This window comes from Apis florea, unplaced genomic scaffold (assembly GCF_048593485.1).
Source record: "Apis florea isolate Af1SG1 unplaced genomic scaffold, ASM4859348v1 contig_2272_pilon, whole genome shotgun sequence".
In the NCBI taxonomy this organism is placed as follows: domain Eukaryota; kingdom Metazoa; phylum Arthropoda; class Insecta; order Hymenoptera; family Apidae; genus Apis; species Apis florea.
This window is the reverse complement of record NW_028256549.1, coordinates 3,441,690-3,463,537: the sequence shown is the minus strand read 5'-3', so window position 1 is coordinate 3,463,537 and position 21,848 is coordinate 3,441,690. Positions and strand designations below refer to the sequence as shown.

Genomic DNA, 21,848 nt, shown 5'->3' with positions numbered 1-21,848 from the left:
AGTCTACTCATTAGTTGAACTATAAAACCTAATTAAATATATTTTAACTTCTTTTAATATTATTATATATTATTATAATATTTGTAATTGAAATAATGAAGATTCAGCTTAATTCTCCTTCCATCTTTTTAAGGTAAAAGGTATATATTTTTTTTTCTTTTGTTAATAAAGGTGGCGTTGTTGATGCTTCCGTCGTAAGAAACGTCGTTTCTACATAAATGTTGTGGCAGTCGAGATTAAAGCATGTGATCCTGCCTTCATTGTAGATAATACAAAGCTGCGAAAATGGCGGATGAACAGGTGAGTTACCGATCAAAATAATGTGCAAACCTCAAAATGCGGTGGAGTTATTTATGATGAAGTGATTTCGAAAATCGTGTGGTAAGCTAGCTGGTGGTAAATCTGTTGCAAGTTACGTGTTTTTGATGTGTGTCTCAAACATTTTGCTGCCGGAAAACTTAAGTATTCTTGGAAGCTATGTTGTTTGTTGCCGGACCACAGTGATTATTTTGTCGCGCTGTCAATGAAAATGCAATCACAAACTGAAAGATTTTTTTGCTTTAATTTTATTGACATTTTATTATACAAACAAAACCATGTTGATGATATGTAAAACTTTAACCTCGTTTTTTCGTAAATAGTATTTTATATACAGACATAATTTTGAAATTTCAGAAGATAATTAATGGATAGAAATATAATTTAAATCATGAATTTTATATTTGAATATTAATATTTAAAAAAAATACGAATTATGTTTTTTACGTATTTATATTAAATTATTATTTAAAATTACTTAAAAAATATAGCATAACCTATTCACTTTTATTTTACAATATAAACTGATATTTTTTTCTGTTATTTTACTATATTAATTTCTACTATATTTAGTTAATATTAATTATAAATATTCTTTTTATTTATTATAATTTTTTAACTTAAATTAAAAATAATACGAAAATACTTTGATAGATATTCATACTTTTTTAAACAAGTACTTAATTTTAAATTCCACTAATTAATATTTCTTATTTACAAAATAAATGTGAAATATTGCTTAAAAATTAAAAACAATAATAAGTATTAATTTTATCATAAAAGATAAAAGTTATTATTATAATTTTATTTAATTTCCATCTATTTAAAAATGAACAAATCTAAAAAAAATCTATAATTATTATGTTTTCGATAATTGTAATTTTCAGAAATGTTGAGAGATATATAATTAATTTAATATTTAATGTTTTTTTTTTTAATTTTGATTTCATATATTTTTTTTTAACATTAATCTAAATATGAAATTTAGTACTAAGAAAAATATATTATAAATAAATAATATAATTTTAAAATTTTAAAATAATATTTATGAAATATCAATAAATAATTGAAAAAATATTTATTTATAATTTATTAATTATTATATTCAGAATAAATAAAGTTATATTAACAAATGATTATTAACAAATTTGGAAAGTGAAATAATGATTTTAAAATATAAACTTAAAATATCTATATGGCCATAATCAAGCCTATGATGAATTATATCACTAAAAATGGATCACATGCAGGAAGTACGGCAGCTGGAGTTGCTATGCAAGCAGTTGTATGAATCACAAGATTCTGCGCATCGTGTAGAGGCTGAAAAAGCACTTGTTGCTTTTCAAAATGCTCCAGATACGCTTACAAAGTGCCAGCTCTTACTTGATCGAGGAGATTCTGCATATGCTCAGTTATTGGCAGCCACTACTTTGACAAAATTAGCTTCCCGTTCAGCAGGACTTAGTTTACAACAAAGGCTTGACATAAGTAAATATTAAAAAATAAAACAATTGAAGATATATGAATTTAATATTTATAATTTTATTTCAGGAAATTATATTCTCAATTATTTAGCAACTCAACCAAAGTTACCAAACTTTGTAATACAAGCTCTAGTTACACTATTTGCCAGAATATCAAAGTTTGGTTGGTTTGATATTGATAAAGATGAATATGTTTTTAGAAATGTGGTTAGTGATGTAACAAAGTTTCTTCAGGTTGGTTATTATTTTAAAGTTTTAGAATATTTTTTTTCTTTTTTCTGTTTCAAAATTCTTTTATCTAATATTTTAATATAATACATAGGGATCAGTAGAACACTGTATGATAGGAGTCCAATTACTTTCTCAATTAACATGTGAAATGAATCAAGTATCGGATGCAGATGCAAACAGATCTATTACAAAACATAGAAAAATTGCCAGTCATTTCAGAGATACACAACTCTTTGAAATATTTAGGTTATCTTGTACTTTATTAAGTACAGCTCGAGAAAATTGTAAAAATTTAAATTTTAATGATGAAGCACAGGTATGTTTTCTGTTTTTTCTTTTTTCTTTTTTTTTCTTTTTTTTTTTTTTAAGAATATTTTCATCATAGAAAAATATTTTATAATATTTATGTATTACATATTATTATCATTTCTTTTTTTATTTAGCATGGTTTAATAAGACAACTTTTAAAACTAGCACAAAACTGTTTGACATTTGACTTCATTGGAACATCAACAGATGAAAGTTCTGATGACCTTAGTACAGTACAAATCCCAACTTGCTGGAGACCTGCATTTTTGGATTTTACATCTCTGAAACTTTTCTTTGATTTATATCACAGTTTACCTAATACACTATCATCTTTGGCTCTTTCATGTTTGGTCCAAATAGCATCTGTTAGAAGAAGTTTATTTTCAAACCCAGAAAGAGCACAATTTTTAACACATTTAGTTAGTGGTATAAAACACATACTACAAAATCCTCAAGGTCTAAGTGATCCCGAAAATTATCATGAATTTTGTAGACTGTTATCAAGACTGAAAAGCAATTTTCAACTTGGAGAATTGGTTTTAGTCAAAGATTATCCAGAAGCTATACAATTAATTGCAAAATTTACAATCCAGAGTTTACAAATGTGGCAATTTGCACCAAATAGTTTACATTATCTTTTAACTTTATGGCAAAGAATGGTATCATCTATGCCTTATGTAAAAGCAGGAGATCCACATTTATTAAATACATATACTCCAGAAATTGTAAATGCATATATTACTTCAAGACTTGAATCAGTTGCAATAGTAGTTAGAGAGGGTTTGGAAGATCCACTTGATGATTTAGGAATAGTTCATCAACAGTTAGAACAAATATCTGTAATTGTAAGGTGTGAATATCAAAAAACGTGTACTTTGTTAGTACAACTTTTTGATCAAGCTGCTAGAACATACCAAGAATTAATGACACAAACAGCATCCCCAACACAACGAATGGATATTACTATACAAGAAGGTCAACTTACTTGGCTTGTATATATTATAGGTAAAAAAATTTTTAGAGTAACAAATTTTGATTTAATAAAATGTAATAAAAATATTCTTATTATTTCTATTTAAAAGTAACAAAAAAATATATATTGTGAATTATTATATTTGAACTTATAATAAATATATTATATTATATACTTAAAAAATAGGTGGTGTTATTGGAGGAAAAATAACTTTTAATAGTAATGAAGAATATGATGCAATGGATGGCGAGCTCGTATGTAGAGTACTTCAATTGATGAATTTGACTGATTCAAGACTTGCACAAGGTGGCTGTGAAAAATTGGAGTTAGCAATGTTGAGTTTCTTTGAACAATTTCGTAAAATATATGTAGGTGATCAAGTTCAAAAAAATTCTAAAGTGTATAGAAGATTGTCAGATGTTTTGGGAGTTAATGATGAATCCATGGTACTTGGTATTCTTATCCGGAAAATGTAAGTAAAAAAATATTTTTAGAAATATTATTTAGAATATTTATAATACAAATAAATAGATAAAATTATTAGAATTTACAATTTTAATATTATATTTGCAGAATAACAAATCTTAAATATTGGGGTCGTAGTGAACAAATTATTTCCAAAACATTACAATTATTAAATGACTTATCTGTAGGATATAGTTGTGTCCGTAAACTTGTAAAATTAGAAGAAGTACAATTTATGCTCAATAATCATACAGTATGTATAAAATTTCCTTATAAAAAAAATTAAATAGAAATAAAAAATATATATGTTTAATATATATATGTATATATGTATGTGTATATATATTTTTCTTTATTAATAGAGAGAGCATTTTCCATTTTTGGGAAATAATGTTGCTGTAACAGAAATGCGATGTAGATCAATGTTCTATACATCTTTGGGTAGATTATTAATGGTAGATCTAGGAGAAGATGAAGAAAGGTTTCATACATTTATGTTACCATTAACAAGTATGAAAGTTATTTTTTATTAAATGTTTTAATATGCTTATTTAATATTTATATTTACATTTTCCATTTTGTAGGTGCATTTGAAAGTTTAGGACAATTAATTGGTCCTGCTGATCCTTCACTTTTTGCAGCAGAAGAAGCAAAAAAAGCACTGATTGGTTTAGCAAGAGATTTAAGAGGTTTAGCTTATGCATTCAATACAAAAACATCTTATATGATGCTCTTTGATTGGATGTATCCTTTTTGTGAAATATAATTCGATAAATGATCAATAAATGATAATTTTTTTTTAATTTTTAAATATAAAATACCTTAATTTATATATAGTTATCCTAATTATACACCAATTTTATTACATGCTGTGGAATTGTGGCATTATGAACCACAGGTTACTACACCCGTCCTAAAATTATTTGCAGAATTAGTACAAAATAGAAGTCAACGATTACAGTTTGATGCATCTTCTCCAAATGGAATTTTATTATTTCGTGAAGCTAGTAAAGTAATATGTAGTTATGGTAATCGTATATTAAACGTTGAAGTTCCAAAGGATCAAATATATCCCTTAAAACTTAAAGGGATAAGTATATGCTTCAGTATGTTAAAAGCAGCTTTGTGTGGAAGTTACGTAAATTTTGGAGTATTCAGATTATATGGCGATGAAGCATTAGATAATGCGCTTAATACATTTGTAAAATTACTTCTTAGTATACCACAAAGTGATTTATTGGTATGCATTAATTAATTAAATATATTTAAAAAATATAAAAATAGTTATCTTACAATTTAATTTTTTTTTGTAGGATTATCCAAAATTATCTACAACATATTTTGTGTTACTTGAATGTTTGGCTCAAGATCACATGGTGTTCCTTTCAACATTAGAACCCAGAGTATTCTTGTATATTTTATCAAGCATCAGTGAAGGCCTTACAGCACTAGGTGCGCAAAAAGACTCCTATACAGGTCTGTGCGGCTGATTCTATTTTATTATCATTCTCTTATCCTCTATGCCTTGCCATGGGGTTATAAGATCCAAATCATTTAGAATTTCTTTTTTTTTTCTTTTTTTTTTTTTTTTTTTTTTTTTTTTTCTTTTTTTAAAGAAAATATTCGTTAAATATTCTATATTTTATTTTTGTAAAATTAATAAATTATGAATAATTATTCATAACTAAAATATAAAAATATATATAACATATATATAAAAACCATTTTAATAATCGTTTTAAAATTTTTTGAAGCTCAGAATTTCTTTATATTAAAAATATTTAAAATTTTAAAAATATATAAAAAATATTGTATCTTATAAATACAAGATAAATCACGTAACTTCATATAACTTATAAATTATTTTTGTATATAAATGTTTTGTACGAAAGTTGCATGATATAGAAGATTTATAAAAAAAGTAAAAATATATAACATATGAAAGTCAAGTTTGTTTTTTAATGGAATAATATATTTTGTAAAACGTTAATCAATGTTTTATAAAAAATTATTAATTTCAGAAATATTTTAATTTGAATTATATAAAATTTATTATATATAAATATAGAAACCATAAATAAAGAGTCATTTTTTTTGTAATATCACTTTGCGTGAATAGTTTCTGTATATAAATTTTATAAAATTCACATTTTTTGTTATAAATAGCTTAATAATTTTTTTATAGGAAATAATAATTGTAAAAATAAATTTGATTTTTATGTTTTCCATATATTTATTTATTTTACAAATAAATTAATGTATTAAATTATGTATATGATTTTTTCTATATCATACAATTTTTATATGAAATATTTTTTCATATAATAAATAATTTATGAATTATTTGAAATGATTACATTATGTGATTTATATATATAATAATCATGCATGTATGAATTTTTATTGAATATGCAAAGTTAATATAATTTTATTATTACTAATATAAAATTAAAAGAAATCAAAAAAAAATAGTTATTAAGGATATTTAATTTTGTTTATTTATTTGCTTTTTGCATTGTTGCTTGGAATGTAAACCTGCATTTAGGTATATTAGTTATGCTATAGTTTGAAAATTAAAAAAACAAATGTATGCTAAGTAAGTTTTATTCGTATGACGAGAATGATTAAATTACTATAATTATATAGGCAATAAGAGGATTGGAGTTTGTAGAATCTAGACCCTAATTATTATTGTTCTATTCTCTTTTTTTTTTTTTTTAATTTTTATTTCTATTTTTAATGTTGTATTTAATAATAATGTTATATTATAGACGATTTATGAAATTTTTATTTATTTAAAATTAAATTATACATATAGTGGGTCTAGCACACATAGTCAGCCGCACAGCTGGCATGCTACTAAAATATTTTATTATTCATAGACATAAGTTCCTTACTAATTTACTAATTATTACATGTTTTTTCCTCACATTTTATATTTTTTTCGTTATTCAATATATGATTTATTAAATTATATGTAACATTATGAAAACTTGAAATTTGAATTTGAAAATTATCATTTGTTCGTTTACTTATTTAAAATTGATAACTATTTTTTTATTTATACCATCTATAATAACAGAAACTTTAAATTTTTCTTATATCTAAATAAAATTATATTCTAGTGAAATATTTAACATAATGAATAAACAAATAATTTTACAGAACTCGCATTATTTTCAAGGTAGGTCACTGTATTAACTATCACAATAGCTATTTATATTTATTTATGTTTTTATATTATTTTTCTTTTTATTAACTTATTCTTATTTAATTTATTGTCATTTAAAATATTTTTTATTTTATTTTATTTAAATATAAAAATATAATAATTGAATAAAAATAAAAAAAATTTATTACAGATACAATGGTCTGTACTGGTTGTTGCGCAACACTTGATCATATTGTGACTTATTTGTTTAAACAATTATATCAAAAAGGTATCATTTACTTGCAATATTTGAATCTAAATTAATAAATATGATTATAATATCAATATAAATACAACATATTCTTTTTTTGTTAGGAGGATATCCAGGAAGGAAAAATACTGTAGTTCCAGGAGGTGGAGATTTATTCTTACAAGTTTTGAAACAACATCCTGAAATTCTTCAGCAAATGTTAAGTACTGTTTTAAATGTGATAATGTTTGAAGATTGTAGAAATCAATGGAGTATGTCACGTCCTCTGTTGGGATTAATTCTTTTAAATGAAGAAGTAAGTATTTATATAATATATTTTATGTAATATATTTTATAGATTATATTAAGATTTTATAATTTTTAAATATTCATTAATAAATATTACAGTATTTTAATCAATTACGAGAAAATATTATTAGAAGTCAACCAGTTGATAAACAAGCAACAATGGCACAGTGGTTTGAAAATTTAATGGAAGGAATCGAAAGAAATTTACTCACAAAAAATAGAGATAGGTAAGAAAACTTAAAAAAAAGTTATAAATTTATTTTTCAATAATATATATATATATATATAAATTACATATATTTGACATTTTCGTTTGTGCTTTTTCTCAGGTTTACACAAAATTTGTCACTGTTTAGAAGAGATATAAATGACACTTTAAAAGGACCTAATACAACTGCAAATCCTATTGGTGATATGATGACCTTGACCTTCAATTAGATTTTCCTAGGTTCTTGCCTGCCAAATGCTTGAATGTGTGCGCGAGTGAACTATAAATTATGGTGGATTTAAAATTATGATTTTAGATGAGTATAAAGATAATAAATTAAATATTGCTGTTTTATAGAAAATTATTGTTTGGCTTCCTATTCTTTTGTAACTTTAACAATTCGTTTTTTAAATTTGTTAAAGTACATATACGTGATATTTCAAAATTTAGAATATTTAAATCTATATATATGTATATTTCTTATTTTATAATTATACATATATAGTGTATTTATAAAACTAAGTTTTATACATTTCATTCTAAATTTGTAAACAAGAAAGACCAAATCCTTTTTATTACCTTTATACTCCTATTACTTTGATTTAATATCATATTGGTAAATATCATATTTGATAAATATTCCTGCACATATATTAAGTACAAAGAGTGATTTGCAATAAATATATTAAATTTCATAAATCAACAATTATTGCATTAAGAAATTTTGTATGGATAAATAATTGATTTTATTTCAATTGTCTTTTGCAAATATTTACGATATCAATTGTTATCAATTAAAATTATTACAATATTTTTATGCTAACATTAAAATATGTATTTCAGATATGAATGACTTGTTTCACACTATATTTTAGTAAAAGTTTGAATTCAAATATTAAGAATCATCATTTTACATATATTATTCATTATATCTGCGTCTTATTTTAAATAAATAATAAATTATCATCTTGATTATATTAAATAATATTTTAAAGATACAGTTTAGAATAGGAAGCCAATTATATAATAATCCATTATCGTAGATCTTGTTCTATATTATTTTTACACGCAACCGACTTCCACATTTAAACATATTCATTAACATTTTTTTTACATATAATTATTCTAAGAATGTTTTAATAAATTAACAAGAAAGATTAAAAAATCATTACCAAAAAGCCATACAATATCAAACAAACAATATCATTTCATTGATAATTGTTTAAATTATTGAATAAATCATTCATAACATTAATGATACATCACAAAAAACATCATTAAATTAATAACGCAAAAATTTGTTTAAAAATACATTATTACTATTACTATTACTATTATTATTACTATCATCATTATCATCATTAACATCATCATCATTATTATTATTATTAATATTATTATTATTATTATTATTATTATTATCATCATCATTATTATCATTATTATTGATATTAATTATCAACATTATTATTAATATTAATTATCATTATTATTATTATTGTTCTTGTTATTATTATTATTATTATTATTATTATTATTATTATTATTATTATTATTATTAATTATCATTAATGTCATCATCATCACTATTACTACCAGCACTACTATCATCATCAATCATCATCATCATCATTATTATAATTATTTACTACTACTACTATTATTATTATTATTATTATTATTATTATTATTATTATTATTATTATTATTATTATTAATGTCATCATCATTATCATTATCATTATCATCATCATCATTATCATTATTGTTATCATCATTATTGTTATTATTATTATTATTATTATTATTATTATTATTAGTACTATTATTACTACTACTACTACTATTGTTACTACTACTACTACTACTACTACTACTACTACTACTACTACTACTACTACTACTACTACTACTACTACTACTATTACTATTATTATTATTATTATTATTATTATTATTATCATTATCATTATCATCATCATCATCATTATTATTATTATTATAATTATAAAATTTCAGTTTCTTTTAATATTTTATTAATATCAATGTTACATATAATGCAATAAGTATCTTCTAACTGTCAACATGCATTTATAAAAAATTATTTTTAATATTAATTATATTTTAAAATTTGTAAATTATGATAACAACAAATTTGTGTATTATGTCTATAAATAAAAAATGTATATTATATAAGTATAAATAGTAAAGTATATAAAAACAAATAATATAGTTATATAAAAATTAGATTGATATTCTTTAATCAATTAATTTTATGGAATAAACACGGATGTTTATATGTTTCATTTTGCAAAATGCATGTTAACAGAAAAAGAAACTTAAAAGTATCATTTAATATTCTTAATTATAATATAAAATGCTTTATTTAAAACTTTAAAACTAATTCACTAAATTTTCATACTATACTTTTTATTTGATTTATATATAATAAATAGTAGTTTATATTTCATAAACATTTCTTTTATAATATGGAATACATATTAATTTCAGAAAAAGTTAGAGAAAATTGTTTTAATAGAAAAAAATAATTTTTGTCATTTAATTTTTAAATTTAATTTTTATTTGAATACTGATTTTAAAAATTTTAGTAGTAATTAATTAAAATGATATATCTTAAAATATACATAATACATATATAAATATGTTTGTATAAAATTTTTATTTGAAATTTAATTATATCTTTGATTATAACAATTATCAAATTTTTTTTTTTTTTTTAAATAACGTATGATTTTAAACAGTGAGAAACAAATGTATGAGGAATGCGTGTAAAAAAAGATTCATGCGAGAGTTATATGTAATATTAGTCTGTATACAATTAATAATAATTTAGAAGTTATATTGAATATTTACGAACATTTTCATTTAGATTGCATTTAATCATTTATATATTTTTTACTGTAAAATAACAGAAAAAAATTAATATGAAATGGTTAAAATTTTTTCTTTTTATAACAGATTTTTAGATACTTTATGTTTAATAAATACTTGTAAAAATGTTAGAAAATTACTTTTATTAACCGACTATCATAGTTAAATTTACTGTAAACAAATGTATATATCTTTGGTATAGTAAATCTGTTAAATTTCATATTATGTAAGATATCTAAAAATATTTAGCGCAAAATTAGACTGATAAATAACTTATAAACAAAAACCATATATTTGTACAACAATAAAACATTTCTGTTGATTATATGGTTGATATTTGGTTTTTTCAGTCAAATTATGCGCTAGATTTTTACATAATTAATGCATAAAAAAATATTAAAACTTTTATATAATATTATTCATTTGTATAATACATAGATATGAATAATTTATTAGATTTTTATATTCATAAAAAACAAAAAGAAAATAAAATAGTAAATTCATTATAACTTTTCAGTTAAACATTACATAAATGAAAATGGAATAATATAAAGCCATCTGCTAACTGACATTTCTATGACATTTCTATTTGTACTTTATTAAATTTTATTAAAAAATATATTCAACTTAATACACTTTCACCATTTTTAGATGTAAACATTAAATAAATCTTTTTACTTAATTCCGGACCAACTTTACGTACAGCAGTAAGAGGTCCAGCTGCTCTTCTAATCTGTAAAATGTTAAAAACATATTTATGAAATGTAAGTAGAAATAATTAGAAAAATAATATTAAATTTTAATAATTTTTTAATTTATTATATAGATTAATTTATTTTTGAAAATTTATTTAGTCAGAATATTGTAATAAAAATTTTTTATTTACCGGAATATCTTTCAATAAATTTATTCCTTCATCATCTGTACAGTTTATATAAATCTAAAAAATAAAAAGATAGATAAAATTAAAAAGAAATTATATTATGTGTTTCTTATATATTAATATTTACTTCTATTAAATCTGCAGGACATGGATACACAGAACAAATTGCTTCTGCAATTTCAAGACTACTCAAATTAAATTGACAAAGCTGTTGTTGCCATAATCTTTTTAATCCATTTCCATCTTTATCTACTTTTACAGTATTTCTATTGTCTCCTAGTATGTACCAATTAAATTTGTTTATTAAACTTTTATTTTTTTCTAATTTATATGGTATTTCTGCTATAGCTTTTGTACATTGATATATCATTAATGCTAAATCTTGAGAATTATTAATTAATCTACTGCTACAATCTGCAGCAATTTGTATTTCATTGAGACATGTTTCAAATTGTCTTCTTGATATTTCTACAAAGTTTTTATATTCAAGATTATTTTTAGTATTAATTTTTTGTTTTTTGTTTTTTGTTTCACTTTTATCTGAATTTTTTTCTTGCATTTTATATGCAAAATAATTTTCTATTCCAAAAATTACTAATATTATTTTGTAATTTGGTAATAAAGATTTGATGTCAGAAATAGATGTACAAAAACTATCATTTGCAATTTTTATTACTGTTTCATCCCAATTCCAAATTATCAATATTTGGTCAATATTTTCAATATTTGTTATAGTACATATTTCATTATTTTCATTAACATAATGATTTTCGATATTCCTTTTCCATGTAATACTATTTGAAATGAATTGTGATTTAATGCTATATTGCAAATTGGTATTTAATAATGTACTTATTATATCTGTAATATAAGAAAAATTTTCAATACCTTTATCAATAACAACTTCCATAAATTTCAAACATTCACCAGGTTTTATATTTTTTGATTTTTTAATTGCAATTGTTTTTAATGCTTTTTCTTTCATCATTTGTTGAATTTTTTCTTCTTTTTTTTGTTTTGCAATGTTTTTATTTTGTTCATCGTAATTTTTAGTAGAAGTAAATGAATTATTGTCAATATATAAAGACTTTCCAATCATATTATATTGTTTTAAATTTTTATTAACAGTATATTTATCATTGGTTTGATATGATGATGCATGAATATTAGAAGTAAGTGAATCTTTATTATAAATATTCTGTAATTCATCTTCATTATTTTCAGTAATGAGATGATAGAATTGTATTTCGGGAAATTCAAAATCGCTTGAATCATAGTCATCGAATAAAAATTTTTTTTTATTTTTTTTTTTAATATTTTTTAATTTATCATTTAATTCAACAGATATATCAGATTCATTTGAATCATTTAAAACGATAATTTCTGGATTCATTTTATTGAAGTATTTGAAACTATCACAATTTTTACGATTCACGATTTAATACACATTTCAAACTGAAATAAGATTCAAAAATACTCATGTTTCATAAGTATAACATTTACAAAAACAATAAATATTTGTAATAAATACATATTAAATACAATAAGGATGAATACATTTATTAAAAATGAAATAATCTAACACATATAATATTTTGAAATAAACATTTTTTGATTGATTGCATTTTTGTACAAATTGTATATATCGTTCTACGTAAGCATCACTTTAACTTCGGGCGTAGACCAATTGTGTTATATTATCATTACTTTCTAAGAAAATGATGACGTCATGAATGAAGATTAGATGACATATAGACGATATATGAATGATACGAGATTGAAATATTAGTTTAAATGTTAATTGAAATTTGATCTTCAATGTGATTGATTTTTAAAATAAAGAATTGTTTTACGCGCATTTTATTAACATTTTGAAATTGTTGATTTTTCATGAAGGTAAGAAATTATTCTTTCATATATTCATATTTTTATAAGCTAATTTAGATAAAAAATGTAAATCTGGCAACAGTGTTAAGATTTTTAATTTCTCAGTATATAGACTTGACAATTTTGTCTCATAATCTCCCATGATTTTATTAAATGTATAATTTGTATAATTTGAATTATAGTAAGAAACATTAAATAATGATATAGTAAAATATCATTTGATTTTTTTTTATTTTTATGTACAATATAGTTTCACAATAAATTCTGTCAAAATTTTGAAATATTTATTTTATATAAATAATTATAATAATTACTGCATATGATTTTTATATTAAGATTTTATAAATAATATAATAATTAATATAAATTTTTATTATACATGTTTGAAAATAAATTAAAATTAAGAAAATACTATAAAAAAATTATAATAACATAAAATTTAAAATTAAATAATTAAATTTCTATTTTTATTTTTAAAATGTGAAGAATTATAAAATTTTGATATATTATATAACTATTAAAATACTACTAATATAATTTAATATTCATTGTAATATTCTAAGATTATGAATAAATATTTTAGCAATATATATGTATGTATATATATATATATATATATATATATATATATATATATATATATATATACATATATATAAAATATTGTTTTTGTAGTTTTAGTAATTTTTCTTGTCAATTATTTTTGTCATTTATTTTCATTACTTACATGTTTACATAACCTCTTTCGTTTGATAGAAGTTCTGTTTTTTTATAATATATATATTTTATTAAGTCTATATTTTTTTTTATTTAATTTAGAAATTTGTACTTTTGCTCAAAAATGATCTAAATTTGTTTTTACATGCATATTTGAATAAAAATATTTTAAATATAAATATCACACATTGAATTTTTTAAAAATTTAGATACCATTTTATTATTTTGAAAATTTATATATTATATCCTATGACTATAATATTTATATATGATTATTATTCATATATTAAAATATATGAATATTTGATCAATTTCTTTATAAGAATGTTATTTGTAATCTATCTACTTTGTCATTTTCATTTTCTCTGTTTGCAAATGCGCTGTTGCCACGTTGTTCACTATAGCTTATATCTAAAGTAGGCTTTGATATTTTCCGTATGCCAATGTGAACATTTTTTTGTGATCAGACTGATCATTCTGACGCACCCTAACTTTTTCAAACATTCTCATCAACATCTTCTTATTAACATTATATCATTTAGTTTTTCTTTTTTATAATAGGTAAGTGAAATACATGACATTTATATATAAAATTTATAATATACGAAAATTTTTATATATTTATTTTGTTATTATTATAATATTGTATTTACTTAAACTTTATCTTAAGGCATCAAAAATTTGTAACTGATTTCTATATTTTTAATTATATTACAATTGATGAGTAAAATAAAAAATACTAATTTCAAATTTAGAAAATCTTTGATTCAAAAATTATACGTAATATACGATTCTAATAAATTTTATAAATGTAAAAATAATAAAGAAATATAAAAAAAATAATTGGTAGAAAAAAAATGAACTATTATATTTAAGTTTTTTTATTTAATTTATATTAATATGTTAAATTATCTGTATTATATTATTTAAAGAACAGGTAATTTTTTTATTATACTAAAATAAATAAATATAATAATATTTTTATATTATTAATTTCATTTTTAGAATTGACTTATTTGAAATAACAAAAATGTCAGATCACTTTGGCCCAATAACTTTAAAATGGGATCCTAAAAATTTAGAGATTCGTACTATGTCTGTAGAAAAAACGTTGGAACCCTTAGTTTTACAAGTTACTACACTTGTAAATACAAAGGGTCCTAGTAAAAAAAAGAAAGGAAAATCAAAAAGAGCTAGTGCTTTAGTTGGAACTGTTGAAAAAGCAACCAATAATTTTATTGAGAAAGGTGAACAAATAGCATATGAAAATCCTGACATTACTGCAGAAATGTTAAGTGCTGTTGAAGAAGTAAGAAAAACAGGTGCTGCAATGAGCATTGCTGCTAGGTTTGTTTTATATAAAAAGTTTCTAATATATAAGGAACTTTGTATATATAAAAACATTAATATTATTACTATTAATTAATTTCAGAGAGTTTTCAGAAGATCCCTGTTCTTCTTTAAAAAGAGGCAATATGGTTCGTGCTGCAAGAAATTTATTATCTGCAGTAACACGTTTGCTTATTTTAGCAGATATGGTTGATGTGCATTTGTTGTTGAAATCATTGCATGTAGTAGAAGATGATTTAAAAAAATTAAAGAATGCATCTTCACAGGGAGAGTTATTAGAAAATATAAAACAATTTGGTAGAAATGCATCAGAACTTATGAATCAAGCTGCAAAACGTCAACAAGAATTAAAAGATCCTCAATTAAGAGATGATTTGGCTGCAGCAAGAGCTGTTCTTAAAAAACACTCTACTATGCTTTTAACAGCCTCCAAAGTTTATGTTCGACATCCTGAATTAGCTGCAGCAAAAGCAAATCGTGATTATGTTTTAAAACAAGTCTGTGAAGCTGTAAATACCATTAATGATGTAGCACAAGGAAAAACTCCAATTGATACTCAACATCCTTATGAAGGACCTGGAGAATTAGCTGCTGCATTAGATGATTTTGATGAAAGAATGGTAATGTCTCCACTTGCATATAATGAAGTACGTACAAGACCCAGTCTTGAGGAAAGACTGGAAAGTATCATCAGTGGTGCTGCATTAATGGCAGATTCTTCATGCACTCGAGATGAACGTAGAGAACGTATTGTTGCAGAATGTAATGCAGTTAGGCAAGCACTTCAAGATTTATTAAGTGAATATATGAATAATGTAAGTATTTTATGAATTTTTTTGTTTTTTTTTATTTAAATATTTGCTATGTGTATATAATTTATTTATACATATAACAATAACAAATAATATACAAAATATTATAACAAATAAGTTTCAATAATTGCATTAATGCATAAGAGAAATTTAATTATAATAATATTTGTTTTTTATAATTTATTTTGATTTATATTTCATACTAACATTTATAGTATTTTTAAATGTATATTATGTTACTGTATGATATAAGTATATGCATACAAAAACATATATGTTCACAAATAATATATTTACACATAATTATATTATCATTTAACATAATGATTGATTTATTCTTGGCATGTTCATTTTACTCATTTGTTTTTATTTTTGATGACTACAGTTACAGCTTGCTCGGGGTGGGAAACGGGTAAATATATAAAGATATTGTATTGATTTTACACATGATTTATATGTTATTTAATGACAAGCACTAATCAAATTATTATAATTTAATATCTATGATTTTACAATTATTCCTTAAATTGCACAACTGCATATACTATATAGATATATATGATATAAAAAATATTATAACACTAAATATAATATAATATAATTAGAAATATACAGAAATTAAAAAAATTAATAGCATAGATAAATAGAAAAAATGCATATTTTAAACTTAATTTAAAAAGAAATAAACATAAAATTTACTTTAAATTAATTATAAATTTTATAAAATATTTCTTGTAATCATTCTTTTTTTCATATCATATTATGTTATATTATTTATATTTACTCATATAAATAATTTTTCAAAAAAACAATTTGTACTCATTAAAATAAGTAATTATGTTATGTTATAATTAATATGTTAGTTTGTAAAATGTATATTAAATATTTAAAAAAGTAGAGCATTTTTTAAATAATAAAATAAAATTCTTTTAATCAATTATTTATTTTTATTTTTTTTTAAAGATTGATAAAAAAAAAGATTTTATTTTGCACTCCAATGCTCTTAGTAAAAAATAGCTTAGATTTTATTTGAATGCTCATAAGATATTTATTTATCTATATTTTAGTTATATTTTGATTTTATTAATGGCATATATGTTTTAATAGATGGGTGTCAAAGAACAATCAGAAGGCTTAGAAAGAGCAATTGATCATATGTGTAGAAAAACTCGGGATCTTCGTAGACAATTACGAAAGGCTGTAGTAGATCATGTGTCAGATAGTTTTTTAGAAACAAGCGTACCTTTATTGGTTCTTATTGAAGCTGCAAGAAATGGTCGTGATAAGGAAGTAGAAGAATATGCATTAGTTTTTACAGAACATGCTAATAAATTAGTTGAGGTATATCATTGGACTATATTGCAATATTAATTTTATTATAATTAATAATATTAATCTAGCACTATTTATTTAGGTTGCCAATTTAGTGTGTAGTATGTCAGGAAATGAAGATGGTGTAAAAATGGTTCGGTATGCAGCAGCACAAATTGGAAATTTATGTCCACAAGTAATCAATGCAGCTCGTGTGCTTGCAGCTCGTAATCGATCTAAAGTAGCTTTAGATAATATGGAAGTATTCCGACAAGCATGGGAAAATCAAGTAAGAGTATTAACTGAAGCTGTTGATGATATTACTACTATTGATGATTTCTTAGCTGTATCTGAGAATCACATCTTAGAAGATGTAAATAAATGTGTATTGGCATTACAAGAATGTGATGCTGATACTTTAGATAGAACCGCGGGTGCGATTCGTGGACGATCTGCCAGAGTGTGTAATGTTGTTCAAGCAGAAATGGATAATTATGAGCCTTGTATCTATACAAAACGAGTTTTAGAAGCTGTGAAAGTTCTAAGAGAACAAGTGATGCCGAAATTTGCGCAGAGAGTAGAAGTGGCAGTGGATGCATTGGGTAGTAATCCAGCTAAAGATGTAGATGAAAATGATTTTATAGATGCTTCAAGATTAGTTTACGATGGTGTTCGTGAAATTAGGCGTGCCGTATTGATGAACAGAGTAAGAAAATGCACTAAAAGATTTAAATTTATATTTTTTCTAGATATATTTTTTTATTTACATCTGATATATTTTAGGCGGATGAAGATTTAGATCCAGAAGATGTTGAACTTGATGAACATTATACATTAGAAACTCGTAGTAAATCGAGCGCGCAAACCGGTGAACATGGTGTTGATGAATATCCAGAAATAAGTGGTATTACTACGGCTCGTGAAGCTATGCGTAAAATGCCAGAAGAAGATAAACAAAAAATCTTACAACAAGTAGAATACTTCAAAAGTGAGAAACTAAAGTTTGATAAAGAAGTTGCCAAATGGGATGATGCAGGAAATGATATTATTGTACTTGCAAAGCATATGTGTATGATTATGATGGAAATGACAGATTTTACTAGAGGTCGCGGACCTTTAAAGACGACTATGGATGTCATTAATGCAGCAAAAAAAATTTCTGAAGCTGGAACTAAATTAGATAAATTAACAAGACAAATAGCAGATCAATGTCCAGAAAGTTCTACTAAAAAAGATCTTTTAGCTTATCTACAACGTATAGCATTATATTGTCATCAAATGAATATTACAAGTAAAGTTAAAGCAGATGTACAAAATATTAGTGGAGAATTAATTGTATCTGGACTTGACAGTGCAACTTCTCTTATTCAGGCAGCTAAAAATTTAATGAATGCAGTTGTACTTACTGTTAAAGCTTCATATGTTGCATCAACCAAATATCCTCGACAATCTACAGTAACTGTAAGTTTTTCCATTAATATCATTTATTCTAATTTTATATTTTATATTTTGAATAAATTATTTAAATTCATAATTTATATATAATAATTAATATTAAAATTTTTTTATATCAACAATTGGATTTTATAGTATGTAAGTATTTATATAATAAAAATATATTTATAATTATATTAATAATTCAATAATATTTAAGAAATTATAATTATTATCTGCATCATAAATTTTTTATTACTTTATTTTGAATATACAGTCACCAATTGTTGTATGGAAAATGAAAGCACCAGAAAAGAAACCATTGGTACGTCCTGAGAGACCAGAAGAAGTTAGAGCAAAAGTACGTAAAGGTTCACAGAAAAAAGTGCAAAATCCGATACACGCATTATCTGAATTTCAGAGTCCTACAGAAAGTGTTTAAAATTTTACATGTAAGTAATTTAATAAAAATGAAATTTAACAGAGCATCACCTTTAAAAAATCACATGAGCAAGATATTTTATTTTCTATTGAATATGAAATCCAAACATAAAATTTATATTACTATAAAATATAAGACAGAAGAATTATTTTTTTTTTATGTTTTAAAATTATCAAAATAATAGAACTTTATATTTTGTAATAAATATTAATACATATTTTAAATATTATTAATGCATAATTATATAGTAATTTATTATTTATAATGTTTATTAGTAACAAATAAAACAGAATGAGTAAAAAAAAGAATTAATTTTATGTATGCAATTGTGATAAAAGAAAGATAGATAAAAAAATATGAAATAATACACAAAAATATGAAAATAAAATATCTTGCATAAAAAAGTAATATTGTTTATAATTATGAATTAATAAATGTTTGAAAAACAAAAAATACAATATATGATCGTGTCAATTTCTGATAAATATTTAATTAGATCTCAAGATTTACCTCTTTTTTAAGATATATCTAAATTTTAGATTTCAAATAATAAAGTATCAACAATTTTTTATAGAATATAAGAGAATATAATATACAATCTAATAAGATAATTAAATATTTGATAATTTATGATTATTATATTTCAATTATTATAAAATATATTTAAGTAAATGATAATTTATTTATATTCTGTTTACAATTTTATACTATTCATAAATATCAATAATTAAATATATACTTTGCAAATAAAATTGAATATTTCTATAATAGTTAATTGTATAATAGAAGTTTTAAAATGAATTAAGTAAAAAAATTCCATTTTTTTATTATTATTTATAAAAAAATGAAGCTTAAATTAAAAAATTTAAATTATTCATTAATGTTTTTTAGTAAATTTTAATAGCATATTTTAAATAGCATTAGAACTATTTAAGTAAGCGGTATATACATATTATGTATATATGAATCAGCTTACTATACTAGAGGCCTCATTTTTTTATTATTATAATAAAGACTATTGAACTGAAATTGATAATTATTTGTATTTTTTATTATTACAGATTATTAGATTATAGTTAATGATTTTATCAGCACATATTCTTATACATATCTAGCAATAATGTCTATAATAATAAAAATATGTATAAGGTTATTATTTTAAGTAATGTTAATAATAATTAAAGGCCTTGAATTTTTGCTAAAATATTGCATGAAGATCAGTTTTTTATTATAATGAATTTTTTGACAATAATATTGATAAATACTTTGTTATGCTTTTATAAAAAAAAATCAATTAAAATACAAATATTAATGTTAACATTCTTCCAAGTGATAACTTATATTAATAATTTCAAATAAATAATTTCAAATGTGAAGTACAATATGAATTATATAAATACATTTAATAACAAGTTATATTCTATGTAAAATTTTAATTTTTATATTTTTGCTTTATATATTTGCTTTGCATATATATTTTTAATATTTTATATTTCCATAGAATTTCAATTAATTAAAATTGCATGTTTTACTATTTAATATATTTATACTATAATTTAGTGAAAAAATAATTTTTGTTACTTTATATTAATAAAATTTGCAAAAAAGTAATATAAATAAGACAGTATTGCATTGGAATAAAGAGACTGCACATCAAAGTATTTAATGATTGTATATAAGTAAATATGACTACATATTTTAAAAAAATTCTTGTTTATGATAATTTTGTATTAGTTATAGCATGTAAAAAATAATTGTAAAAAAACTGATACCAATTTCCATACTTCGTACAATGGATGAAGTATTATATTAAAAACATTTTTATGAAGCTTTTTGATAATTCACAAATTTCTTTATTGAAATAAATATTTTTTGTATTAAAATTTATTCAATATTACTACTTAAAATTGATACATATTTAAGATAACATTTGAAAAGATTATTTAAAAAATATATAAAAATTTATTAATTTATTTTATAGTTGTCATTACATGATTATTAATTAACTATAAAAATAATATGTTATATATGTGGCAAATAGATAATAACAATATGAAATTCTGCTTCACATTGTATGTATTTTCATTTATATTAGTGTAGTTATTGTAGTGAATGTTGCATTTAAATATATTAAAGCATTTGCAGAAAATATGGGATAAAACAATTTCATAGCTTCTAATAAGATATGCATTGGTATCAATTTTTTGCTATTGTAAAACTGATACTAATTTAAATAAAAATAATTGTAAAATTTAATTGTAGTTACTGATATGCTGCCAAATACAAGGTGATGCTTTTAACAAATATCTTTTTATTATTATGAATTTTTTATGTACTACATTTAAAAATAAATTATTATCCTATAAATAAAAAGATATAATTGTTATAAATAGAAAAGAAAGGAAATCTCAAATATAATACA

At 21.7% G+C, this 21,848-nt stretch overlaps 3 protein-coding genes across 9 annotated transcripts; 2 read left to right on the top strand and 1 right to left on the bottom strand.

The window, feature by feature from the left end:
* Window positions 1-197: 197 nt before the first annotated feature.
* Ranbp16 (Ran-binding protein 16) lies at window positions 198-8,818 on the top strand. Of its 2 annotated transcripts, XM_086917934.1 has the most exons (15): window positions 198-300; window positions 1,569-1,806; window positions 1,870-2,036; window positions 2,125-2,349; window positions 2,477-3,347; window positions 3,502-3,787; window positions 3,889-4,033; window positions 4,143-4,290; window positions 4,365-4,524; window positions 4,618-5,020; window positions 5,094-5,256; window positions 7,143-7,220; window positions 7,307-7,497; window positions 7,590-7,717; window positions 7,820-8,818. In XM_086917934.1, the coding sequence occupies exons 1-15, from the start codon at window positions 286-288 to the stop codon at window positions 7,926-7,928; spliced, it is 3,327 nt and encodes a 1,108-aa protein (XP_086774060.1). In that variant the 5' UTR covers window positions 198-285; the 3' UTR covers window positions 7,929-8,818. The 2 variants fall into 2 exon arrangements, with proteins under 2 accessions (XP_086774060.1, XP_012345429.2); XM_012489975.3 differs by lacking the exon at window positions 198-300 and having other exon boundaries at window positions 1,433-1,806; window positions 5,094-5,232.
* A 2,343-nt stretch (window positions 8,819-11,161) lies between these two features.
* On the bottom strand, window positions 11,162-14,479 carry mms4 (Methyl methanesulfonate sensitivity 4). Of its 2 annotated transcripts, none has more exons than XM_086917930.1 (4): window positions 14,088-14,479; window positions 11,601-12,928; window positions 11,477-11,530; window positions 11,162-11,323 (listed from the first exon to the last, which is right to left on the bottom strand). In XM_086917930.1, exons 2-4 carry the CDS (start codon window positions 12,864-12,866, stop codon window positions 11,213-11,215), a joined length of 1,431 nt encoding a protein of 476 aa, XP_086774056.1. In that variant the 5' UTR covers window positions 12,867-12,928; window positions 14,088-14,479; the 3' UTR covers window positions 11,162-11,212. The 2 variants fall into 2 exon arrangements, with proteins under 2 accessions (XP_086774056.1, XP_086774057.1); XM_086917931.1 differs by lacking the exon at window positions 14,088-14,479 and adding an exon at window positions 13,031-13,242.
* Window positions 13,238-21,799, top strand: alpha-Cat (catenin alpha). 5 transcript variants are annotated; one of them, XM_086917926.1, is made up of 9 exons: window positions 14,491-14,638; window positions 15,083-15,424; window positions 15,510-16,242; window positions 16,625-16,651; window positions 17,347-17,580; window positions 17,654-18,256; window positions 18,334-19,011; window positions 19,262-19,436; window positions 20,488-21,799. In XM_086917926.1, exons 2-8 carry the CDS (start codon window positions 15,108-15,110, stop codon window positions 19,424-19,426), a joined length of 2,757 nt encoding a protein of 918 aa, XP_086774052.1. In that variant the 5' UTR covers window positions 14,491-14,638; window positions 15,083-15,107; the 3' UTR covers window positions 19,427-19,436; window positions 20,488-21,799. The 5 variants fall into 5 exon arrangements, with proteins under 5 accessions (XP_086774055.1, XP_086774053.1, XP_086774052.1 ...); XM_086917929.1 differs by lacking the exons at window positions 14,491-14,638; window positions 16,625-16,651 and adding an exon at window positions 13,238-13,369; XM_086917927.1 differs by lacking the exons at window positions 14,491-14,638; window positions 20,488-21,799 and adding an exon at window positions 13,238-13,369 and having other exon boundaries at window positions 19,262-19,886.
* Window positions 21,800-21,848: the final 49 nt, after the last annotated feature.